The sequence below is a fragment of the Zingiber officinale genome, chromosome 11B, assembly GCF_018446385.1.
Source record: "Zingiber officinale cultivar Zhangliang chromosome 11B, Zo_v1.1, whole genome shotgun sequence".
NCBI classification, from domain to species: Eukaryota; Viridiplantae; Streptophyta; class Magnoliopsida; order Zingiberales; family Zingiberaceae; genus Zingiber; species Zingiber officinale.
In genome coordinates, this window is record NC_056007.1 from 85,628,343 (window position 1) to 85,650,150 (window position 21,808).

At 42.1% G+C, this 21,808-nt stretch overlaps 1 protein-coding gene across 6 annotated transcripts in view; it reads right to left on the minus strand.

The window, feature by feature from the left end:
* The window catches only part of LOC122033371 (putative disease resistance RPP13-like protein 1), a 201,634-nt gene that overhangs the window by 179,113 nt on the left and 713 nt on the right, over positions 1–21,808 (minus strand). The window contains exons 1-4 of one of the 6 annotated variants that reach the window (XM_042592376.1): positions 18,393–21,808; positions 18,048–18,193; positions 17,557–17,634; positions 9,673–9,798 (exon numbers count right to left, since the gene is read on the minus strand). The exon at positions 18,393–21,808 is cut by the window's right edge and continues 713 nt beyond it. In XM_042592376.1, the coding sequence (XP_042448310.1) occupies positions 18,643–21,808 (3,166 nt within the window). In that variant the 3' untranslated portion in view covers positions 9,673–9,798; positions 17,557–17,634; positions 18,048–18,193; positions 18,393–18,642. Of the gene's footprint in view, positions 1–9,672; positions 9,799–17,021; positions 17,635–17,810; positions 18,267–18,392 lie in introns of those variants that run through there. The other 5 variants (XM_042592375.1, XM_042592377.1, XM_042592378.1 and 2 more) reach the window with 5 other exon arrangements.

The following is a 21,808-nucleotide window of genomic DNA, read 5'->3' on the forward strand; positions in this document are numbered from 1 at the left end:
AGCAGGGTTGTTACTGGATGATTAGGCTGCTTTATTTTGGGTTGCTTTTGATTGATGTATTCATGCTTGATACATATGCATGAATTTTGTTTAGATATACCGGTAACCCATGAGTGTTGGTAGCATAAGGTTGGTCTCTTTGATTGAGCTGGTATGCTGATTTTGCATGTATATCATGATTGTTTTGGGTTGTAGGAGTCCTGTGGTAGACTGTCCATTTGCAAGTAGTATATGTATCCATGTTCGAATATGGTTTGAAGGTTCCTTGTGGATCATAGATATGTAGTTCGGTGTATGTATCTGGAGGTATTATTGAAGATAGCTTGTTGATTAAATCCGAGATATAGTATAAGTACATCGGTGGTGTTTTGATGGAGGCATTTTGTTGATTTAATCTGAGTTGTGATATGTACATATGTGTTTGGTGTGGTATCTGAGGTATCTTTTTGATTATGTTTGATATGTGAGTGCACCTGGGTTTGGTATGCTTTATTGGAAGTATATGTTGGTTATACTCTTGGTATAGGTGAAGATATGTCATGTGAGTGTTGTTTGAGGTGTATTGTTGATTTTACCTACATTGATTTTTGCACACGTGTTCGGTATGTATTGTTGGAGGTATCATACTGAATGTACCTGAGTTGTGAGTATGTTTGGTGTATAATAATTGGAGGATTTTGTTGATCATACATATGTTGTGTGAGCATGTGTGTTAGGTGTATACATTGGTAGCAGTATGATGATTCTACTTATACTGAATGCAGAATGTGGAGTGACTGCATTATGTCATTTGTTGAATTAACCCATCAACTAATTTTCCTATCAGTGGATGACCCACTAGGATGCTGATAGAGTTGATGATGGATTTGATTAGTTACTAGGTTGTTATATCCTAGGCTAACCACAGCGAATTGTGGTAGAGAGATCTTGTACAATCTCTAGCTGGATAGTTAGGTGCCTTGGGGTACTTAGGTATTGTTTTGTGGTGGAGCGTTGCTCCCACATATCATGGATTGCTGGTAGCGGAGCATTGCTCCTATATTTATTGCAGATACATATTTCAGATTATTTGTGGTGGAGTGTTGCTCCCACATATTGAGGATTTCTTGTGGTAGAGCGTTGCTCCCACATATGTGGTGTTTCCTGTGATGGAGCGTTGCTCTCACCCTGGAGGATTTATTCTTTGGTGATTTATGTTATTGATGATCAGATTTTTCGATTTATTATCGGAGATCTTATGGATAGGAATGTCTGTGATACGGACATTATGTGTCTTGGTTTTTGCCATATAGGCTTATAGTGCCTTAGATGTTTTCAGGGACTCGATGATCCTGGTATGTCGAGGATGTTTTGATAGGTTTCCATTATCTTTGTGGACGATGTTGTGATCTATTACGGATCCAAGGTGAGTCACGTACACTACCTTTGCATAGATCTAGAGATGATTCGACAAGAACATCTATATGTGATTATTAGTAGTGCTGGTTTGGATTGTCTTTTGTTATGATGTTTGGGACACACGGTCACCAGTAGGAGTGTACCGTGGTTCCACAGGAGATAGAGGTTGTTACCGTTGGGAGCAGCCGAAATCAGTGTAGGAGATTCGTAGTCTTTTGTGACTCGCAGGATATTACAGACCTTTCGTCGAGGGTTTCTCCGCATAGCTATGCTACTTTCACGCGTGACCATGAAGGCGTGAAGTTTACTTGAACTGAGGATTGCAAGACAGCTTCTAGGAGCTGAAGCGGAGACTAGTGTCGGCTTTGATTTTTGGTTTTTACCTTCGGAAGAGGACGGATTTGTCCTCTACACCGACGCGTTTCTACAGGGTATGGGTGCTGTTCTGGTGCAGCACGGTAGAGTATTCATATATGCTTCTCGATAGTTGAGGGAGCCTGAGAAGAAAATACTCAGTTCATGATCTGGAGTTGGCCGCTATTATTTTTGCCCTGAAGATTTGGCGGCAGTACCTGTATGATATTACATTGAGATTCTCACTGACCATCGGAGTCTCAAATATCTGTTCACTCAGAAGAAACTTAATCTTCGACCGAGGAGATAGATGGAGTTCCTGATAGATTATGATTGTACCATTAGCTATCACCTGGGAAAAGCTAATGTGGTTGCTGATGCACTTAGCTAGAAGTCCAGAGGGACTTTAGCTTGCCATCGAGTTGTGGTCATAGACTTGATCCAGGTTTCTCCGAGTTAGACCTTGAGGAGAAGGGACAGACAGAGCAGGGTATTCTTGTTACCATAGTTGCTCAGTCGTCGATCAGGACGAGAATCCGAGCGACCCAGTTGTTGGGACCTCATAGAGCTCAGTGTGAGGCAGAGTGGTCCATACTATCAGACGGAGGATGTCAGAGGCGCAGGATCGCCAGAAGAGTTATGCTGATCGGAGATGTAGATCACTAGAGTTCTCTGTTGGTGACCATGTATTTCTACGAGTTTCACCCACGAAAGGGGTGAAGAGATTTGGCCTCAGAGGTAAGCTAGCTCCGCGGTACATTGGTCCTTTTGAGATCTTGGAGAGGATCGGAGCGGTAGCTTACAGACTGACACTACCACCGTTCCTGTCAGGCGTCCATGATGTATTTCACGTATCCATGCTGAGGAGATACATCCCTGACCCGACACATGTGCTGGCTGATATTCCCGTTCCAGTTCAGCTGGACATTACTTATGAGGAGGTTCCGGTACGGATTCTCGACCGGAAGGAGTGTCAGTTGCGGAACAAGACTATCCAGCTGGTTAAAGTCGGATGGCAGCATCATTCAGACGAGGAGGCTACTTGGGAGCTCGAGGATACGATCCGAGCTCGATATCCCCATCTTTTTACTTGAGGTATGTGATTCAGTTTACCGTTCAGCATTTATACTTCCTGTCTATTGTTAGTGCTTGCTGATGGTAGATAACGAAATTTGGGGACCAAATTTTTATTAGTGGGGGAGAATGTAAAATACCGAAAATAGGCAAATATTAATAAACGAATTTTCCAGAATTTTTGGAAATTTTTCGGAGCTTGTATGGACGAGTTAACGGGGATAAAATTTGAGTTTCGGAAAAGCCTGTTTAGGCTACCCCATTTAAATGAGGAAAAGTTGAATTTCTTAATTTCTTTTTCTTTATTTATTTTGCCTTTTCTTTTATTTTTCCGCCGTTCTCTCTTTCTCGCCGAACCCGAGCGCCGAACCCTTTTCTCCCCGACGCCGCCCGCGCCCTCTCCGAGCCCTAACCGCCGGAGCTCTAACCGCCGGCCGCGGCGGTTTTTCCTTCCTTCCTCGTGCTTAAGCGGAGAAGCCGACGCCTCCTCTGCCTCCCGATACTTCTCTTCTATTGTGCCCTAGCGAGCCGTGAGTCACCACTGCCATACCGGCACCCTCTCCGATCTCCTCACGGCGCCACCTTTCCTCTGTGCCCTAGCCAGCCCCGGCCGACCAGTGACTTCTCCCTTCCTCTGGTCCGACGAGTTGCCGCCGGTCTTCCTTCTGCTCTAGCGCCGGCTGCCACCACCATTGTGGTGCCGACGCCCTCACTGATCCTCACTGTGCCCTAGATTTTCTGCCGGCACAGTTTTGCTCGGGTTGTTTCCGGTCATGAGCAAGGAGGATTCAAGATATCGCTTCTTCCTCTCTGCCACCTCTCGGCACAGCGCCGCTGGCCACAAGAAACCCTAGTTGAGGTGGGGTGGGGAATTAGGGTTGAGGTATGATTTTGGTTATTGATTTCCAGTTCATGTTCTTCCTCAGTTCTTCTTGTTGCTATTGCCAGTGCAGCCCTAGCCAGTGGTCAACAGCCGCTGGAACCTGTCGCCGAAGAAGGAAATGCTGATTCGAGGAAGCCACAGGGTTCCTGGCAGCAACTTCGCTGTGATTTCGGCAACAAATTTCTAGCAGCAATAGGGGGCTGTGATAAATTGAGGTAAGGTGTAGTGCAAATGTTTCTTATGTTGTAGTGTGTACTGATGTGAAGGAAAGGTTAGGAATGAGATTCGACTCAAATTTTTATTGAGTTCAGGTTGACTAGGTTAGTAGCAAGATCTAATTTGGAAGGTGAAATGGATTAGGTTTGGAATTAAATTAATGGTATGATTGGGGTTAAAGCCATTAACCCTAAATAATCGTTGGATTTAATTTTGGTAGGATTAATGCTATATGATTAGGGCTTTCCCCTAATTTAGTGTTAGAGATTTTTATTTAGCTATTTATATGAGATGTAGCTAAATAAAAATATATGTATGTTTGATATCACAGGACTTTGACGCGAGATGGGTATCTCGGAGTCAGATTTGGACCTTTTCTATCGGAGGCGGGTACTTTTGACTTTTGTCTTTGATATGCTTAGTAATGAAATTAACATATTGCATTAATTGTGTTTCTTATCTGTTTCGGTTAATCACTACCCAAATCTTGGTACGTGCTTGATTGATTGATTGATTTGCATCTCATGTATATTTTACCTGTTTATACATGCTTATAGGGGGTAGTGATATACCATGCTTCACCATGTTCAGGACCTAGGTTTTTATACCTTCTGTGTACCTTTGATTCGATATGATTCGTTGACCTAGGGTGCACTTTTCTATATATATGGATTAGGTCAGGATGTTTATATGGTTATTGCCATGCATCATTTGCATGATTGCATGCTGTGCGATAGTCCGCTCCATTATTGTTGAGCACATCGCCAGTTACATGGATCTGCACACACCACCACTCATGGGTTAGTGGTCGATTCAGGCAGAGTGTGTTGCAGCAGGGACTCTGTTAGGCACCGTTGGTCCACTCATGGGTAGTGAGACATAACGTGTTATCCGGCAGGGATTCCTCCCCGTCACTGTGTACCGGGAGTTGAGAGCATTGCGCTCCCCCATTTATGATTTGGGGTAGGAGGATAGGTGTACTCCGACAGCATCCCGTCCACTCGGTCACTCATCAGGAGTAGTGACGACAGAGTGCACGGTTGTCACAGCCCTACCCACTCGGCCTCACTATTGTGTGTGAGATGATCGACTGGCGTCAGGGGTGACCAGGACGCATCATTGACATCATATGCATGATGCATTTATTGTTTGTGTTTGTGTTTGTTGCACTTATATGCTGCACATTGCTTGGATACCTTGATTGACATGCATACAGGATATCTATACCACTCGGTCTGTTTGTCCTTATACTCAGGTCCTGGTTAGTACAGTTTCTCTCCTGCTTACTTCAGTTTGGCATTTACCTTTATTCATCAGGAGACTGTACGCATGATTAGTGCTAGGTGTTATTTCTTTACTTTGCATATCAACTGTACCTGCTGAGTGTTGGACTCACCCCGCCTCCATTGTTGTTATTTTCAGGTTGATGCTGTCAGGAGAGAGTTCCAGTTGCTGGTCCCTGCAGACCTCGAGGATGTGATTGGTTTTCGTTTGGTTCCCTTTTCTGTTCTAGACTGTTTGAACTCGTTATGTTCTGGATTTATTTACTTATGGACATGGTATAGATTTTATTATATCGATGGATTTGGATTTGGTTTCTTATTCTACTACATGCCTGCCTGGACGCCAGAAGAGGTGAGTTCGTCGGTTTTGAGCTTTACGAGTGTAGTTGAGTAGGGTGGATTTCGAGTCAGAGTACTATTGTTTTGTTTACTATTATATACTCCGTGGTTGTGACAGCCGGAGGCTGAATATATATATAACTGCGTGGTGATGTTTTATTTTGTTGTTATTATTCCAGCCGCCTGTGGCTGAGGTATTTGTGAGATGTAGAAAAGTTTCAGATTGTCCACCGTACAGGGGAGATGCTGTCGAAATTTTCTCGGACAGGGACTCCTCTGGGGCGTGACAGTTAAAATTTCTCGTTTATAAATAACTAAGTGGGAGAGGTTTTTTTTTAAATAAATCCCATGGTCTCCATTACTGGTTTGTAAGTGATGCAAACAATTTTGCGCGTTGGCTCTGAGTGCCTTCCTCCATAACGGATGAGCTTGTTTGTGGATCACTAGAACAAACTTCCATTTTTGGATGACTATAGGAAGTTAATTAAGAGCGTGTGATCTTCCCCAACGGAAGGGGCATAATCTTATTAATGAACTTAGTGTCAAGTAATGGTATACACTTAGACACACCTAATAGTATCCTCCCCATCGGAGTCACTGCTATTATTTGTGTGACCAAAAGATACCAACTATTAATTTTATTTGTCAAAAAGTTAGGTTGACAAGATAATAAAATTAATGGGTCAAAAACCCTCCTTTTACAAATGTTGAATTTGTATACGTCCACACTAACGTGGCATACAAAATTCACGGTGTTTTGAGGTGTTGGTTAATTTAAAATAGTATTGTTTGAGGAATCAATATTATTCTAAATTTAGAGTTCTGACCAAAAGTTATTTGTGATTCTTAGGATGACTTTCAACCCATTTGCCATCATACTCAACTGAATAGACTTATCGGACCTAATTACATAGATTGGAAAAGAAACACGGATATTGTTCTTACTCTGAAAGCTATAAATTTGTACTGACCGAGGCTGAAGCACCCATGGTGAATCTACCCAAGAGGAGATTGAATATCATAAGAAATGGGTAAAAGCAGATGAGATGGCGCGGTGTTACATTTTGGCTTCAATGTCAAATGTATTGCAACATCGACATCAAGATTTACCAACGATTTATGATATAATCTCAAGGAACTCTTTGGTCATCAGGATAGGACTTCTAGGCAAGAAGCCATGAGAAAGATAATGACAGCCACCATGCAAGAGGGTACTCCTGTAAGGGATCATATCCTAAAGATGATGGCTTATCTGAACGAGATACAGATCCTTGGAGGAGAAATTGATGGGGAAACCCAGATCGATATGATCCTCCAAATGCTACCTAGAAGTTTTGAGCAGTTCCGCCTGAACTATAATATGAATAAGAGGATTTATTCATTGGCGGAACTACTGACAGAACTTCAGGCAGCAGAAGGATTATTTCGTCACAATGCTCAAATTCACTATGCTGAAAATAGTTCTACTTCTAAACCGAGAGGAAAGAAGAAGAAGAAACAAGTCGGTTCAGCAAAGAAAGTGAATAAATCTCAGAGTACGGGATTTAAAGCTGGAGTGAAGAAGCCGAAGGGCAAATGCTTCATCTGCAAGCAGGCAGGACATTGGAAAGCGGACTGTCCTCGTAAGAACCAAAACAAAGGTATATCTCATGCTCTAGTTGTTGAAACATGTTTAGCGGTGTTATCTACCAGTACCTGGTGTGTAGATACGGGAGCCACTGATCATATCTGCAATTCTCTGCAGGGGTTCCAGGAAACCCGACGACTAACTGAAGGAGAGATTACCGTCTACATGGGCAATGCTACTAAGGTGGCGGCTGTTGCAGTGGGAGACGTCTACTTATCTTTTAGTAGAAATAGAAATTTGATTTTAAGAAATTGTCTTTATGTACCCAGTTTTAGAAAGAATTTAATTTCAGTTTCTAAACTGTTCTTAGATGGATATTCAGTTTCTTTCAGTAACGATGTAGTTATTAAAAGAAATAAAGTGATTATCTGTTCTGGTGCATTAGTTGGCAATTTGTATACTTTAAATCCAATTTCTTCCACAAAGCAAAACATGGAAATTTATAACTCATCTTCTAATTCCAATAAGAGAAAAGAACCTTCGGAAATGAACCAAGCATATCTTTGGCATCTAAGGCTTGGTCATATTAACTTAAGTAGGATTCAGAGGCTTATAGCCGATGGACTTTTGAGTTCGTTAGAGTTGGAAAATTTTCCAACTTGTGAATCTTGCTTAGAAGGTAAAATGACCAAGAGGCCGTTCAAAGCCAAGGGATATAGAGCCAAAGAAGTGTTAGAGTTGGTTCATTCTGATTTGTGTGGTCCTATGTCTGTCCAGGCAAGAGGTGGTTTTGAATATTTTGTCTCTTTTATAGACGATTATTCAAGATACGGATACATTTACCTAATGCGCCGCAAGTCCGAGTGCTTTGATAAGTTCAAAGAATACAAGGCTGATATGGAGAAACGACTAGGTAAAAGTATCAAGACACTACGGTCTGATCGTGGTGGCGAATACCTCTTAGGAGAGTTTAGGAATTACTTATCAGAGGCCGGGATTCAATCCCAATTGTCTGCACCTGGAACACCCCAACAGAATGGTGTAGCAGAACGAAGGAATAGAACTCTTATGGAGATGGTTAGATCGATGATGAGCTATTCAGAATTACCAAATTTGTTTTGGGGATATGCTCTGGAAACAGCAGTATACATTTTGAACTTAGTACCTTCTAAATCAGTTTCTTCTACTCCCATAGAATTGTGGAATGGGCGAAAACCCAGTCTAAGACATATTCGGATTTGGGGTAGTCCAGCACATGTGCTGAAACCAGATGCTGATAAGTTAGAATCCCGTACAGAAGTTCGCGTGTTTGTAGGATATCCCGTACATGTGCTGTGAGTCTTTTTAGCTTGCAGGTTGCAGGTCACACTCTCATGGTTGAATTCAAATTAAGCTTCATTAAGAGAAGAAGACAAGTGCTCTTTTCACTGTGATTTGCTGCAACAGATGCATTTAAGGCATCAACGTTCACTGGCGAATCTGATTGCGATTGGGCTGCGCTCAGTTTGACCTCTACCTATTGGTTCGTAGCCAGAGACGCCAATGATTTCCATCGGCATGGGTTCAGAGAACCAGATGAGGAGGAGAGGTGATTGGCGATGCTTGTGTTTACAGCAGAGATTCGACGCAGAGTTTCTGCAGCGAAAGAGCAGAGGCATAAGAAGAGAGACGAGGAAGAAGGGAATAGAGCTCTCGGTTGATTGTGTGAAACAAGCTGTGCTGTGCTTTGTGCTTGAAGAGAGGCTGTATTCTTGTGTTCCTGCTTGTGCTTGTTCTTCGCTGATTGTGGCTGTGAGCTTCCTTTGATCATTTCACTTGAGCCACTACTGTAAGTCTTGTGCTTAATTTCTTACTGCTGTTAAAGACTTTGTGGAGAGGTTACTCCACCGAGAAGGAGAATCCTTTAGCCGGATAGCTTCCGGGGTGTGATCTACCGGAAGATCAAGGGATCGTCCACCTTACGGACACGCCGAGGAGTAGGGGCAAGTTATCCCCGAACCTCGTAAATCTCTGAGTTAGTGTGCTGTGTTCTCTCTTTGTTTTAGTTTTCTAATTCCGCTGTGCTAACAAAGTTCTTGAAGAAATTTGTGTTTAGTATTTTTCAAAGAGGCTATTCACCCCCCCTCTAGCCATCTAAGATCCCAACACTAGGGATCGGCTCCGGCGCTCGAAAGAGGAAGAAGAAAGGTCTCGGTGGCTGGCGGCTAGGGCACAGGGAAAAGGTGGCGCCGTGAGGAGATCGGAGAGGGCGCCGGTGTGGGCAGTGGAGAAAAAAATTGTCGGCGCCGGTTAGGGCTAGGAGTCGGCGACGGGGGAAGAAGAAGGGAAGAGGGCGCGCGGAGAAAAGAATCGGGCACGCACAGTATGGGGAGGAAAAGAAAATAAATAAGAAAAAATAAATAAATAAATAAATAAATCTTTTCCTCACTTAAATGGGTAGCCTAAACAGGCTTTCCCGGAACCCAAATTTTATCCCCGTTAACTTGTCCATACGAGCTCCGAAAAATTCCCGAAAATTTCCAAAAATTCCAGAAAATTCTCTTATTAATATTCGCTTATTTTCAGTATTTTACATGAATCCTTGTGAGAGTTTCAGCTGTATATACACCGTCACCTCATCTTGATTTGATTGTCACATCATCTTGACCCTCATCGAACATACATTTAGGTCTGCTCACAACATACTGTATTAGCCAACATACCGTATTAGCCAGAAATCAGATGCAATGCAGAATAAGAAAACAGAAATCATGTTTTGAAAACAAAAAATCTAGATTTTGAAAAGCAATAATACTTGAATCAGAAAATAGGTCAGCTACCAAAAGAAATGGTTTGATTAAACTCAGGCCATCCTCAATAGACAAAACTCACCTTATCCTTCTAAGTCAATGAGTTTTCTGTAAAGTCACTTAAATTTTATGATACACTGGAAAATGGATAGGCCAAAAAACACTCAAACTAAGATTTATTTACGGGGAACCACGAGAGGCTTCATCGTAACTTTGACTCTCATGTGGTTCTCTATTGCTAACGCCTATGTTGCTCGGATTGGGAATGAGTATTTGACATTGGTGTGGATCCAACTACCTGACACAGCTATATCCAAAGATTTTTGCACATAATAAATAGAGAAATCATGTGTTCGATTGTCGGATACCAACAATGGAATACAAGGGGTAGATAAAGATTCCTAGGCAACAAAGTCTATGGTTCAATAAATGATTAAAGTACCAAAAGAACACATCATGTTCAAGTTCATCAATCTACTTGTAGTAGTTGTAACGATCCGGCCTCTCGGCCCTTGGACGGCCCAACTGGCGGACCATTTAGTAGCCCCTTGGTAGTCCCTTGGGCGGCCCAACTGACGGCCCAACTGGCGACTCCTTATGTCGTCGACTGACGACCCTCGGCCGTGCCGTTACTCACTAGGACTTCTCACCCCTGACCAGTGGATTTTTGCCTTCCCCAGGATTCGAACTCTAGACCTCCAGGCTACCAGGATTCATAAACTCTAGTACATAGCCTGGAGGTCTAGAGTTCGAATCCTAGGGAAGGTAAAAATCCACTGGCCAGGGGTGGGAAGTCCTAGTGAGTAACGGCACGGCCGAGGGTCGTCGGTCAACGACATAAGGGGTCGCCAGTTGGGCCGCCCAAGGGACCGCCAAGGGGGCGCCAAATGGGCCGCCAGTTGGGCCGTCCAAGGGGCCAAGGGGCCGAGCGGCCGGGTCGTTATAATAAAAAGGCCGCTCACTTGGCTACCAGGATTCATAAATTGTTGACTTTTATGTATTTAATTCAAACTATTTTTCATGTTTTGGTAATGCATATGTGTATGCATTTAGTCCCACATTGCTAAGCCAAGAAGATTGAAAGAGCTTATATATGGACTCCTTCCATCCTTGCTTACCAATGTTAAGGGGGCCTACACGCATACGCAGGCCGAGCCCAAATCAAGTGGTTTCGGGGGGTTCGAGCCGGAAATCCATAAACCGGGCACGACGCACGCGATCATCGCGCGCAAGGGGGGTGCAAATCCCCAGCTCGTGGGCCTCGCGCCTACAGACGGCCTGGTTTGTTTTTGCCAATCTCTGGTTTGGTCTGGTTCTGGTTCTGTTCCGCGCATGAGGAAGCGGCGCACCTGCCTGCGCGTAAGGAAGCAACTCATCTATCCCGCGCGTGAGGAAGCGACGCACCCGCGCGTCAGGAAGCGGAAGCGACGCACGCTTTGCTTCGTGCACTGCTTCAGAGTGTATAAATACACTGCCTCTGTTCCTAGTTCAACACACCGAAGCAGTCTGCTTTCTCTCCTTCCCTCTCTCTTTCTTCTTTCTTACCGAGAGTTTGTCCGTTTCCTGAGGCTTGGTTTTTAGCGATCTGAGGTTGAGTCCGAGTGCGCCGTTCGTCTTGGAGTGCACCTACGGACGACGCGAGTGGTTGTCGAATCTTGGGAAGATTTTGTCGGAGAGCCTTGCACCGTGGGCGGCAATAAATTCTCTAAAGACAGTCGGCACGCCGACGCTTCAACCGGAGATACATTTTCTCGACCTCTCTTTTATTTACCTGTTTACTGCATGCTTGCTGTTTTGGTGCAAATTATTACTGTGTTAGTACTATCTTTCTACAACAATTTTAGAGAATTTATTGTAAGCATCAGTAGACATGATAAATGATAGGGTATCGGGGTCTGATGAGGCTAGTGCTAGACCTGAAAGATTTTTCGGGCAAAACTTCAGACGTTGGCAACAACGGATGAAATTTTGGCTTACTACACTAGGACTATTCTCTGTTATAGAAACAGATCCTCCTTCACCTGATGAAGAGGAACCTGCCTATAGTGCTGCCTTACAGAGGTTTAAGCAAAGGGATTACCTCTGCCATGGGAGGATCCTGCCTGCCCTCTCAGACGCACTATTTGATGTATACTGCTCAACATCTTCGGCTAAAGAGCTGTGGAAATCTTTGGATAAAAAATACAACTCCGAAGATTCTGGTTTAGAAAAGTATACTGTGGCAAAATTCCTAAATTTCAAAATGGTAGAAGGCAAATCTGTGGTTGAGCAGACACATGAATTCCAAGTTCAAGTTTATGGTCTTGCTGAAGGAGAACTTGAAAAATTTCAGGTCTTATCTATCATCGAAAAATTGCCTCCGAGTTGGGAAGATTTTGGCATGACTCTTAAACATATGAGAGGTAAAATCTCTCTAGAAGATTTGATGATTGCCTTAAATATCGAAGAAGAACATCGGAAGCAATATAAAGATGATGATAAAAGAATGCCTATGGATTTTATTCCAAAGGCAAACGTAGTAGTCTCATCTGACAAGAAAAAATTCAAAAATCAGAAAATAAAGAACAAGATGAAACCCAAACCAAAGATTCAAAAGAAAAATGGAACCAAGCCGTGCTGGGCATGTGGACAAGTTGGACATTATGTCAAATTCTGCCCTAAGAAGAAAAATTAGAGCAATATGTCCAACACCAAGGCACAAGCAAATGTCGTGACTGCTAATGACGACACCAGCAATAGGTTTATTACCTTCAAACCCGAACTAAATTTGATCTATCAACCCAATGAATGGTTAGTTGATACAAGTGCTAATGTGTACTGTTGTGCTGATCGCTCTGCCTTCCTTATTTATCAGGTAATTGAAGGCACTTCCGTGGCCATGGGGAACCATTCTACAGCCAGGGTGTTTGGGATATGACAAGTTGACCCGAGGTTCACCTCTGGAAAAGTCATGTCACTGCATGAGGTGCATCATGTTCCAACGGTCTGTCGGAATTTGATTAGCGGGTCAAAGTTAGTCCGCGTTGGTTATGAGTTGAACTTTAAATGTAATAAAGTTGTAATATTACATTTAGGAACCTTTATTGGAAAATGTTACCTTAATGAAGGTTTATTTAAACTCAATGTAGAAAATGCTACCTTAAATAAATCTACTGATATTGGTTGTTCATATAATATTGAGTCTTATGATATATGGCATGACAGATTAGGACATGTCAATTTTAATACCGTAAAAAGAATGATGAATCTAGACATGATTCCTAAGCATGCTATAAATAATAGGAAAAAATGTGGAGTTTGTGTGCAATATAAACAACCCTGTAAACCCTTCAAATCAGTTGATAGAAATTCTGATATTTTAGAATTGATTCATACTGACTGTTGTGAGTTTAACGGTGTAATAACGAGAGACCATAAACGGTATTTCATTACCTTCATTGATGATCACTCTCGTTATTGTTATGTTTATTTACTGAAAACTAAGGATGAAACTTTAGATAAATTTATGATTTTTAAATCTGAAGCTAAGAATCAAACAAATAAATCTGTTAAGAGGTTAAGGTCTGATAGGGGTGAAGAGTTTACCTCGAACCTGTTTCAAAAATTTTGTCAAGATGCAGGTATAATTCACGAGGTAACTGCTCCATATAGTCCTCAATCCAACGGTATAACAGAACGAAAAAATCGAATCCTTGAAGATATGATTAATTCCATGTTTGGCAGTTCTGGGTTACCCAACTTCTTGTGGGGGGAGGCTCTATACACTGCATGTCATGTGTTAAATAGAGTCCCCATGAGGTCAAGGGATAAAAGTCCATATGAGCTTTGTCAAGGCCGGAGGACAAGTTTGAAATACCTTAAAGTGTGGGGATGCCTTGCAAAGGTACTAGTACCTGAACACAGAAGGAAAAAACTTGGTCCAAAGACCGTTGATGGTATCTTCTTGGGTTATACTCAAAATAGTATTGCATATAGGTTTCTGATTATTAAATCAGAAATTTCTGGAATAGATGCAAATACTATTGTAGAACTTCGCGATGCTACATTTTTTGAGGATATATTTCCTATGAAGACGAGAACACCTCAGTCTATATCTAGTATTCCTACTAGAGATAAGTCTGCTTCCATAGAGGCTCCATTATCCGTAGAAGGTACACCTTCCTCAAGTTACTCTAGACTAGATGAATCTAGTGAGCATACAGAACTGAAAAGGAGCAAGAGGCAACGTGTGTCTATGGATTTAGGCCAAGACTTTATCACCTATAATATAGAAGGTGACCTTGTGACATATAAAGATGCTATGGCTTCTCCTGAAGCTAAGCACCGGAAAGAGGCTATTAAAAGTGAAATAGACTCTATTATCTCTAATGCCACTTGGGAGTTGGTAGATTTACCTCCTAGGTGTACCACTATAGGATGTAAATGGGTGTTTAAGAAAAAACTAAAACCTGATGGGTCAGTAGATAAATTCAAAGTCCGCCTAGTTGCTAAGGGATTCAAACAGAAAGAAGGGATTGACTATTTTGACATTTATTCTCCTGTTACCAGAATTACTACAATCCGAGTGTTAATAGCATTGGAATCCAGATATCATCTTGAGGTACATCAAATGGATGTCAAAACGATATTCTTAAATGGAGATCTTGAAGAAGAGAGATATATGGATCAGCCTGAGGGACATGTAGTTTCTGGAAATGAGAATAAAGTCTGTAGGTTAGTCAAATCTCTTTATGGTTTGAAGCAAGCCCCAAAGCAGTGGCACAAAAAATTTGATAGTGCTATGCTATCGTTTGGCTTTGAAATGAATGACTCTGATAAATGTGTGTATGTTAAAATGAAAGGTGATAATTGTATTATCTTATGTTTATATGTAGATGATATTCTACTTTTTTGTTCAAACCTTTCCATTATTAATGAGACTAAGGCCCTCTTAAGTGGTAAGTTTGATATGAAAGATATAGGTTGTGCTGACATGATTTTAGGGCTGAAGTTGACTCGTTCAACTGATGGAATAGCAATTTCTCAGTCACTTTATGTTGAGAGAGTATTAGAGAAATATGGCTATAGCCAAGTTAAATCTGTCGTCACACCCTATGATCCTTCAAAAACTCTCTACAAGAATAAAAGTGGTGTGGCAGTGTCTCAATTAAGATACTCACAAATAATAGGCAGTCTAATGTATTTAGCAAATTGTTCTAGACCTGATATTTCTTTTGCTATAACGAAATTGAGCAGGTTTACCAGCTGTCCGGACAGAACGCATTGGGATACATTAGACAGAGTACTCAGATACCTAAAAGACACTATATCCTTGGGCTTGTGGTATGGGATATTCCCTGCAGTCCTGGAGGGATATAGTGATGCTAGTTGAATAGCTGACACTGCTAAGTGTAAAGACGTTACTGGTTATGCCTTTACACTTGGAGGCGGTGCAGTTGCTTGGAGGTCTGTTAAACAGACGATTATAACCCGTTCTACATCTGAGGCAGAATTGTGTGCTTTGGATACCACAGTAACTGAAGCTGATTGGCTTAAGGGTCTTCTTTCTGAAATTCCCTTGATGATGAAGCCAATACCTTCTATTTCAGTACACTGTGATAATCAAACAATAATAGCTCATATTAGAAGCTCCAAGTATAACCAGAAACAGAAGAGACATGTACGAATAAGATTAAAATCTATTCGTGAGTTAGTGTCTCTTGGAGTGGTGTCATTGGACTTTGTAAGTTCAAAAGATAATATTGCTGATACACTGACTAAAGGACTTGATTCTGAAAAAATCAAGAGATCCAGTAAGGGAATGGGACTGAGGCCTATCCTGGTTTCACCTATAGCGGCAACCCAACCTATCTGATTGGAGATCTCAAGAAGTAGGTTCAATGTGGCATAAACAAGTTATAAGGATGAACCGTAAGCATCAAATTGATTGAGATGTAATCTCATAGTCTCTTCCCTGCATAGATGCTTGACTGCTAGTAAGGATGAGCTTAGGAGCTCTTAATGAGTTTAAGGTCTTAATGATAGGATGCTCGCAGTACATCCTTGGAGAACTCACCTATGTAAGTGTAACTGTGTGGCCGCAGTGTGGAGGGTCAAGGCAACTCTCCTTAGCACTTATGAAACAAGATTCGGTGGCATGACCGTAATGCACCAACCCAGAAGGATTCAACCGTCGCCCGTGATGAGTTGTTACCAATTGATTTTCACATATAAAAGGTTTAAGTTCAAGACTGAGTTCACTTCAAACCTATGTGAATAAAATTGGTGTACTTAGGTGAAAATTCAAACCGGAAGGTATTTTCACTAAAAGCTCATTGCAACCAAGCCTCAGGACAAGTCTTTGTTTTCAACCAAAATAATTTGAATTAGTGGGAGATTGTTGAGTTTTATGTATTTAATTCAAACTATTTTTCATGTTTTGGTAATGCATATGTGTATGCATTTAGTCCCACATTGCAAAGCCAAGAAGGTTGAAAAAGCTTATATATGGAGTCCTTCCATTCTTGCTTAGCAATGTTAAGGGGGCCTACACGCATGCGCGGGCCGAGCCCAAATCAAGTGGTTTCGGGGGGTTCGAGCCGGAAATCCATAAACCGGGCGCGACGCACGCGATCATCGCGCGCAGGGGGAGTGCAAATCCCCAGCTCGTGGGCCTCGCGCTTGCAGGCGGCCTGGTTTGTTTTTGCCAGTCTCTGGTTTGGTCTGGTTCTTGGTTCTATTCCGCGCATGGCAGCGCATCTATCCCACACGTGAGGAAGCGACGCACCCGCGCGTCAGGAAGCGGAAGCGACGCACGCTTTGCTTCGTGCACTGCTTCAGAGTGTATAAATACACTGCCTCTGTTCCTGGTTCAACACACCGAAGCAGTCTGCTTTCTCTCCTTCCCTCTCTCTTTCTTCTTCCTTACCGAGAGTTTGTCCGTTTGTCCTGAGGCTTGGTTTTTAGCGATTTGAGGTTGAGTCCGAGTGCGCTGTTCGTCTTGGAGTGCACCTACGGACGCGCGAGTGGTTGTCGGATCTTGGGAGGATTTTGCCGGAGAGCCTTGCACTGTGGGCTGCAATAAATTCTCTAAAGACAGTCGGCACGCCGACGCTTCAACTGGAGATACATTTTCTCGACCTCTCTTTTATTTACCTGTTTACTGCATGCTTGCTGTTTTGGTGCAAATTATTACTGTGTTAGTGCTCTCTTTCTACAACAGTAGTTTGATGAGAAAAGCATCGGCGGGCACATACTCTCGGGAGGAAAAACCCCTCCCACCCCCTAGTCAACTTGGGACTTGGGAATCAGCTATAAGTTGATCCCGTAATTTACCTTCCTTTACATAACTTAGGACGAACTATGAGAGGCGCCGAGATGAACGTAATTATTTTTTTTTTTTTTTTTGCTATAATTCATGAGAAAAGGATGTCACATTTACAACAAAAGGTATCTTCATGCATCATTACCTATTCTCAGTGACTTGGAGCAAACAAATTCGTGAACCAGCCATTCCATTTCTTGTTTGTCATATACTGCAACAACTAGCTGGCAGGCTAACTACTAATCTTATAAACATCGGGCACATGCGAGTGGATATACATACATTCATGGATGCACTTAGAAAATAACCACATTTAATGGAAAAAGAGGTCACAAATAATCGGGGCATACCTTCTCTCAAAGTTATCTGCTAGGTAAGTACCTACAACGACCTCTTTTGCGATTCTTAATTCAGTATAGCATCCTTTCCTGTGATTAAAAAAGGACCCATTTCTAGAGACAAATCAATCAGCTGCACCGTAAATGCAATTATCACTTGTAAAAAATGCAACATGAGCTCCATACTGGCTGATAGACTGATTAAGTATCAGAAGTAAATAACATAACCAAATTACAGTAGTCAGGAACACTCTAACAAGATCACAAAACAGGATCAAGAATGGTAGCAGAATTCCTAATCTTTTTCTTGTAATTACCATAGTCACATTTATTCTTAATGTTCGATTACTGGAATGAAAAAGATCTTTGAGTAAAAAGAGGAATAGGATCACAAAATTACACAGGGAGTTCCATCATTTATGCTCAACGAACAAACAAAAGTTGAGTGACATTTTTATATGCAGTAAACTCAGATAGAAACAAGCTTCTTTTCTTGACTTTACCTGCTTGGTTTTGTAACCGAGTCGCCGAACCTTGTCGGGGCGGGTCGATCCGGTGACACGAACAATCGATGGTGGATGGCGATACAAGAACCGCATCGCATCTGATTGTTTCTTCCTCCATAGATCCGACACGTACCTGTAATCTCCTAAGCAAATTCAAAGACGATCAATCGCAATGGGAGAAAACCTCAAATGTGCCATGACAAAATAAGATGGAATCTGCAAACGAAAAAAAAAAAACTTCTTGGGTCGAAATGGATCGAATCGATCTAAAAACATGGGCGATAACAGCAACGGAGAGATGAGAACTACCGATGAAACGGGAAAAGAGAGTGAATATCTCACCAATTGTTCCTAGGATGCACTAGCCCGCCTACGTTAGGGTTTCGGTATCGATGGCGGAGGCAGGGCTTCGGAGTTTGGTCGGAGAGGTTCGTAGCCACAACTCACAAACGACAATAACCAGGTTTTAAGCGAGGAAGAAGGTCCCAAGGAGGAAATAAGAACGGTCAGGCCAAGAATATTATGTGATCTGAACCAAGAAAATTTGTGTGACATTGAAGATGGACGATGAGGATCGGTTGGAGGAAGAAAGTCAGAAGGTCGAGCGGTAGGGGTGGCCAAGCCTCAATTTGTTGAGATCGCCACAGTCGTTCAATATGAAAACTTTGAATGAGGGAGGAAGGAGGGCGGCTTCCTCTTCTTGTGTCAAGCTAAGCTTGGGACAAGCTTTTATCTGTAATTCCTTGAGCGAAGTGAAGTTTTCAAATCTCTTGAGAGGCATCCGCATGAGTTTGTTACATCCTTCTACATAAATGTCTTCAATATTTGATATATTCTGCGACAGCAACCCTTCTTCTAAGCTTGTCAAATTGTTGCATTTTCTGATTCGTAAGGCTGAGAGAGATGATGTCGTTTGATTGCCTCCGCTTCCATTTGTTTCTAGTTCCTGTAGGCTTGGCAGCTCTGTTAACCCAACTGCTCGTAGTGATAAATATATAAGCGAAGGAGGGAGAGGAGGTAACCTCTCGAGCTTGGGGCATTCATAGATAGTAAGTTTTTGTAAGCTTGGAAATAGCTCGCTGCCGCCAATCCAACACCACCTTTCACATGCCGGCATGTCGCTGATCCAGAGATTTTCCAAGCTAAGAAAACACTTGGTTATAACTTCAGTGCTAAAGAACCCATGGCCTATCTGTTTCACTGCTGATATCTTTACAATCTTAAGAACCTTCAGACATGGAAGTCGTCCGAGATTACTAGGAAGCTCCTCGAGTGCCTCCAGGTCATCCAATACTAGCGTCTCCACCCTTGGAAGTATTACTTTTTCTGTAGAACCGTATAAAGCAAAATCAATATGTTTTAACATAGACATCCTTCTCATGTGAAAAGACTTGAGACATGGAAGTGAACAGAGATCAGGGAGCTCCTCTAAAGCTGGTAAGTCCATCAGCTCTAGCACTTCTAGCGCAGGGAACAGATCATTTTCTGTGGCATGAACTGATGCAAAACCAATGTGTTTCAACAACGGCATTGCTACCATGCAAAGAACCCTGAGACGTGGAAAATGTCCTCGACTGCAGAACTCTTCCAACGCAGGCATGTATCTCAAATCCAACTCTTCTAGCATAGGAAACAAGGAATTTTCTATGGCACCGGATGCTGTAAAATCAATGTGTTTCAATGACTTTATTCCTGTCATTCGAACAACCCTCAGACAAGGAAATCGTCCAAGATTGGGCAATTCTTCCGATGCATTCATGTAACTCAGCTGTAGCTCTTCTAGTATAGGAAATAATTTGCTCTCTCTAGAACCACATACCTCAAAACATGATTTCGAGAACCACATGCTCTGATAAATGTGGAAGACCTTGAGGTGAGGCAGCAATGCAGTGCAGGAAATATCTTTCCAACTCTCACAGAAACTCAACTCAAGTCTTTCCAAGTTGGATAACTCCTTTTTCATCCAGCTGGGTGATCTAGCACCACAATACCTCTTGATCTGTAATTGTTTTAGTGACTCATGTGGTTGGAGTCCTTCAAGTACCTCCTCCATGGCAACTAACTTGTTCTCCAACTTGGGATCAAATTTCCATTCCAACTCTAGAACATCAAGGTACTCTTTGTTCTTCATTTGAGCATTTTCAGCCTCTTCTTTACTTTCAACATTCTCCAGATTAGTAATTTTGAGTTTTCCATGAAGCTGCTTCAAACCACTTAGCTCCGTGATCTTGAATCCAACTTCCTTTCGCACTTGGAATTCAGATAATTCTTGAAGAGATGTTAGCCTTCCTATCTTTTTTATCTGTACAACTAATCTATTTTCAATATCAAGATGCCTCAAGTTAATCAGCTGACTTATATCTTCTGGAAGACAGATCAGTGGGCTGTTGTTTGCTTTCAGTGTTTGCAAATTGTAGAGCTCACACAGTGATTCAGGCAATTCTTTTATTTTATTGTAAGAAATGTCCAGGTACCGGAGATGTATCAATTCACCAACACTCGTAGGCAGCATCTGCAAGCCACAATCATACAAAACCAATACACGAATGCTTCTTAATTTTTCAATAACGTCAAGGGGTGGTGACTTTAGCTGTTGGCAGAATAGAGAATGTAATTTCTTGATTCTAGACCTCAACATGTCTTTTGTCTCTACGAACTCTTTTTTAACTGCTAGATGACGGAGGGTGGTTGATATCTTATTGGACTTGCCATTATCCATCCTACTTGTTTCGTCCACAGAAACCGACTGTGTTAGATCATGTATGAGGTCATGCATCACGTAATAATGACTCCCAAATGTTGTTTCTTGTTGAAACAAAGACATGTTGACCAACTCATGTAAGTACTTACTTGCTACATCTTCCATCCTCTGATTTCCTTGAGCTACAATGAACCCTTCGGCCATCCAAATTCTTGTTAATTCAATTTCAGAAAACTTGTAATCCTTGTGAAAGAGACAACAGACGGCAAAACACCGCTTGAGAGGTGCACTAAGATATTGATAGCTCAGTTGTAGGACTGGAATAATATCATTTTTATTCTGTTGCAATTCCCATACCTCGCTCTTCATTATACTTCTCCAGTGGTGTGGGTTCATGTTGGATCCTAACAAGTTTCCCACTGTTCTTGCTGCTAGTGGCAAGCCCTTCAACTTCGAAGCTATACTTCTCCCGATTTCCACAAGTTCTGGGTGCTCCTCAGGTTTGGAAGGACCAAATGCACATTGCTTGAACAGCTCCCAAAAAGATATTTCATCTAAATCGCCAAGAACAATCGCCTCCACTGTACCAATTTTGTCAGCAATGCTCTTGATCCGAGTTGTCACTATGACCTTGCTTCCTGCAGCAGCATACATGAATGGTGCACACAACTTTCTCCACTCCTCCTCGACTTCATTCCATACATCGTCGAGGACTAACAGAATCATTTTAGATTCAATTTCCTTTTTTAGAATGTTTTGGAGAACAGCTAACTTCATTTGCGAAGAATGTTGAGTCTCGGTTACAGACTCGATCATCTCCTTGGTGAGTCTTTGAACATTAAAATTGTTGGACACACAAATCCAAAGCTTGAGGGCGAAATGGTTCTGAATTTCATCATCTTCATAAACAAGCTGAGCCAGAGTAGTCTTCCCGACACCTCCTATTCCGACAAGAGGTATGACCGAGAAGCTACTGTCGTTGTCACTTGCTGATGCTGACTCGTCGGTTGATCTTAGTAATAGCTCTGTTATTCTCTTTTGTTCTTTCTCTCTGCCA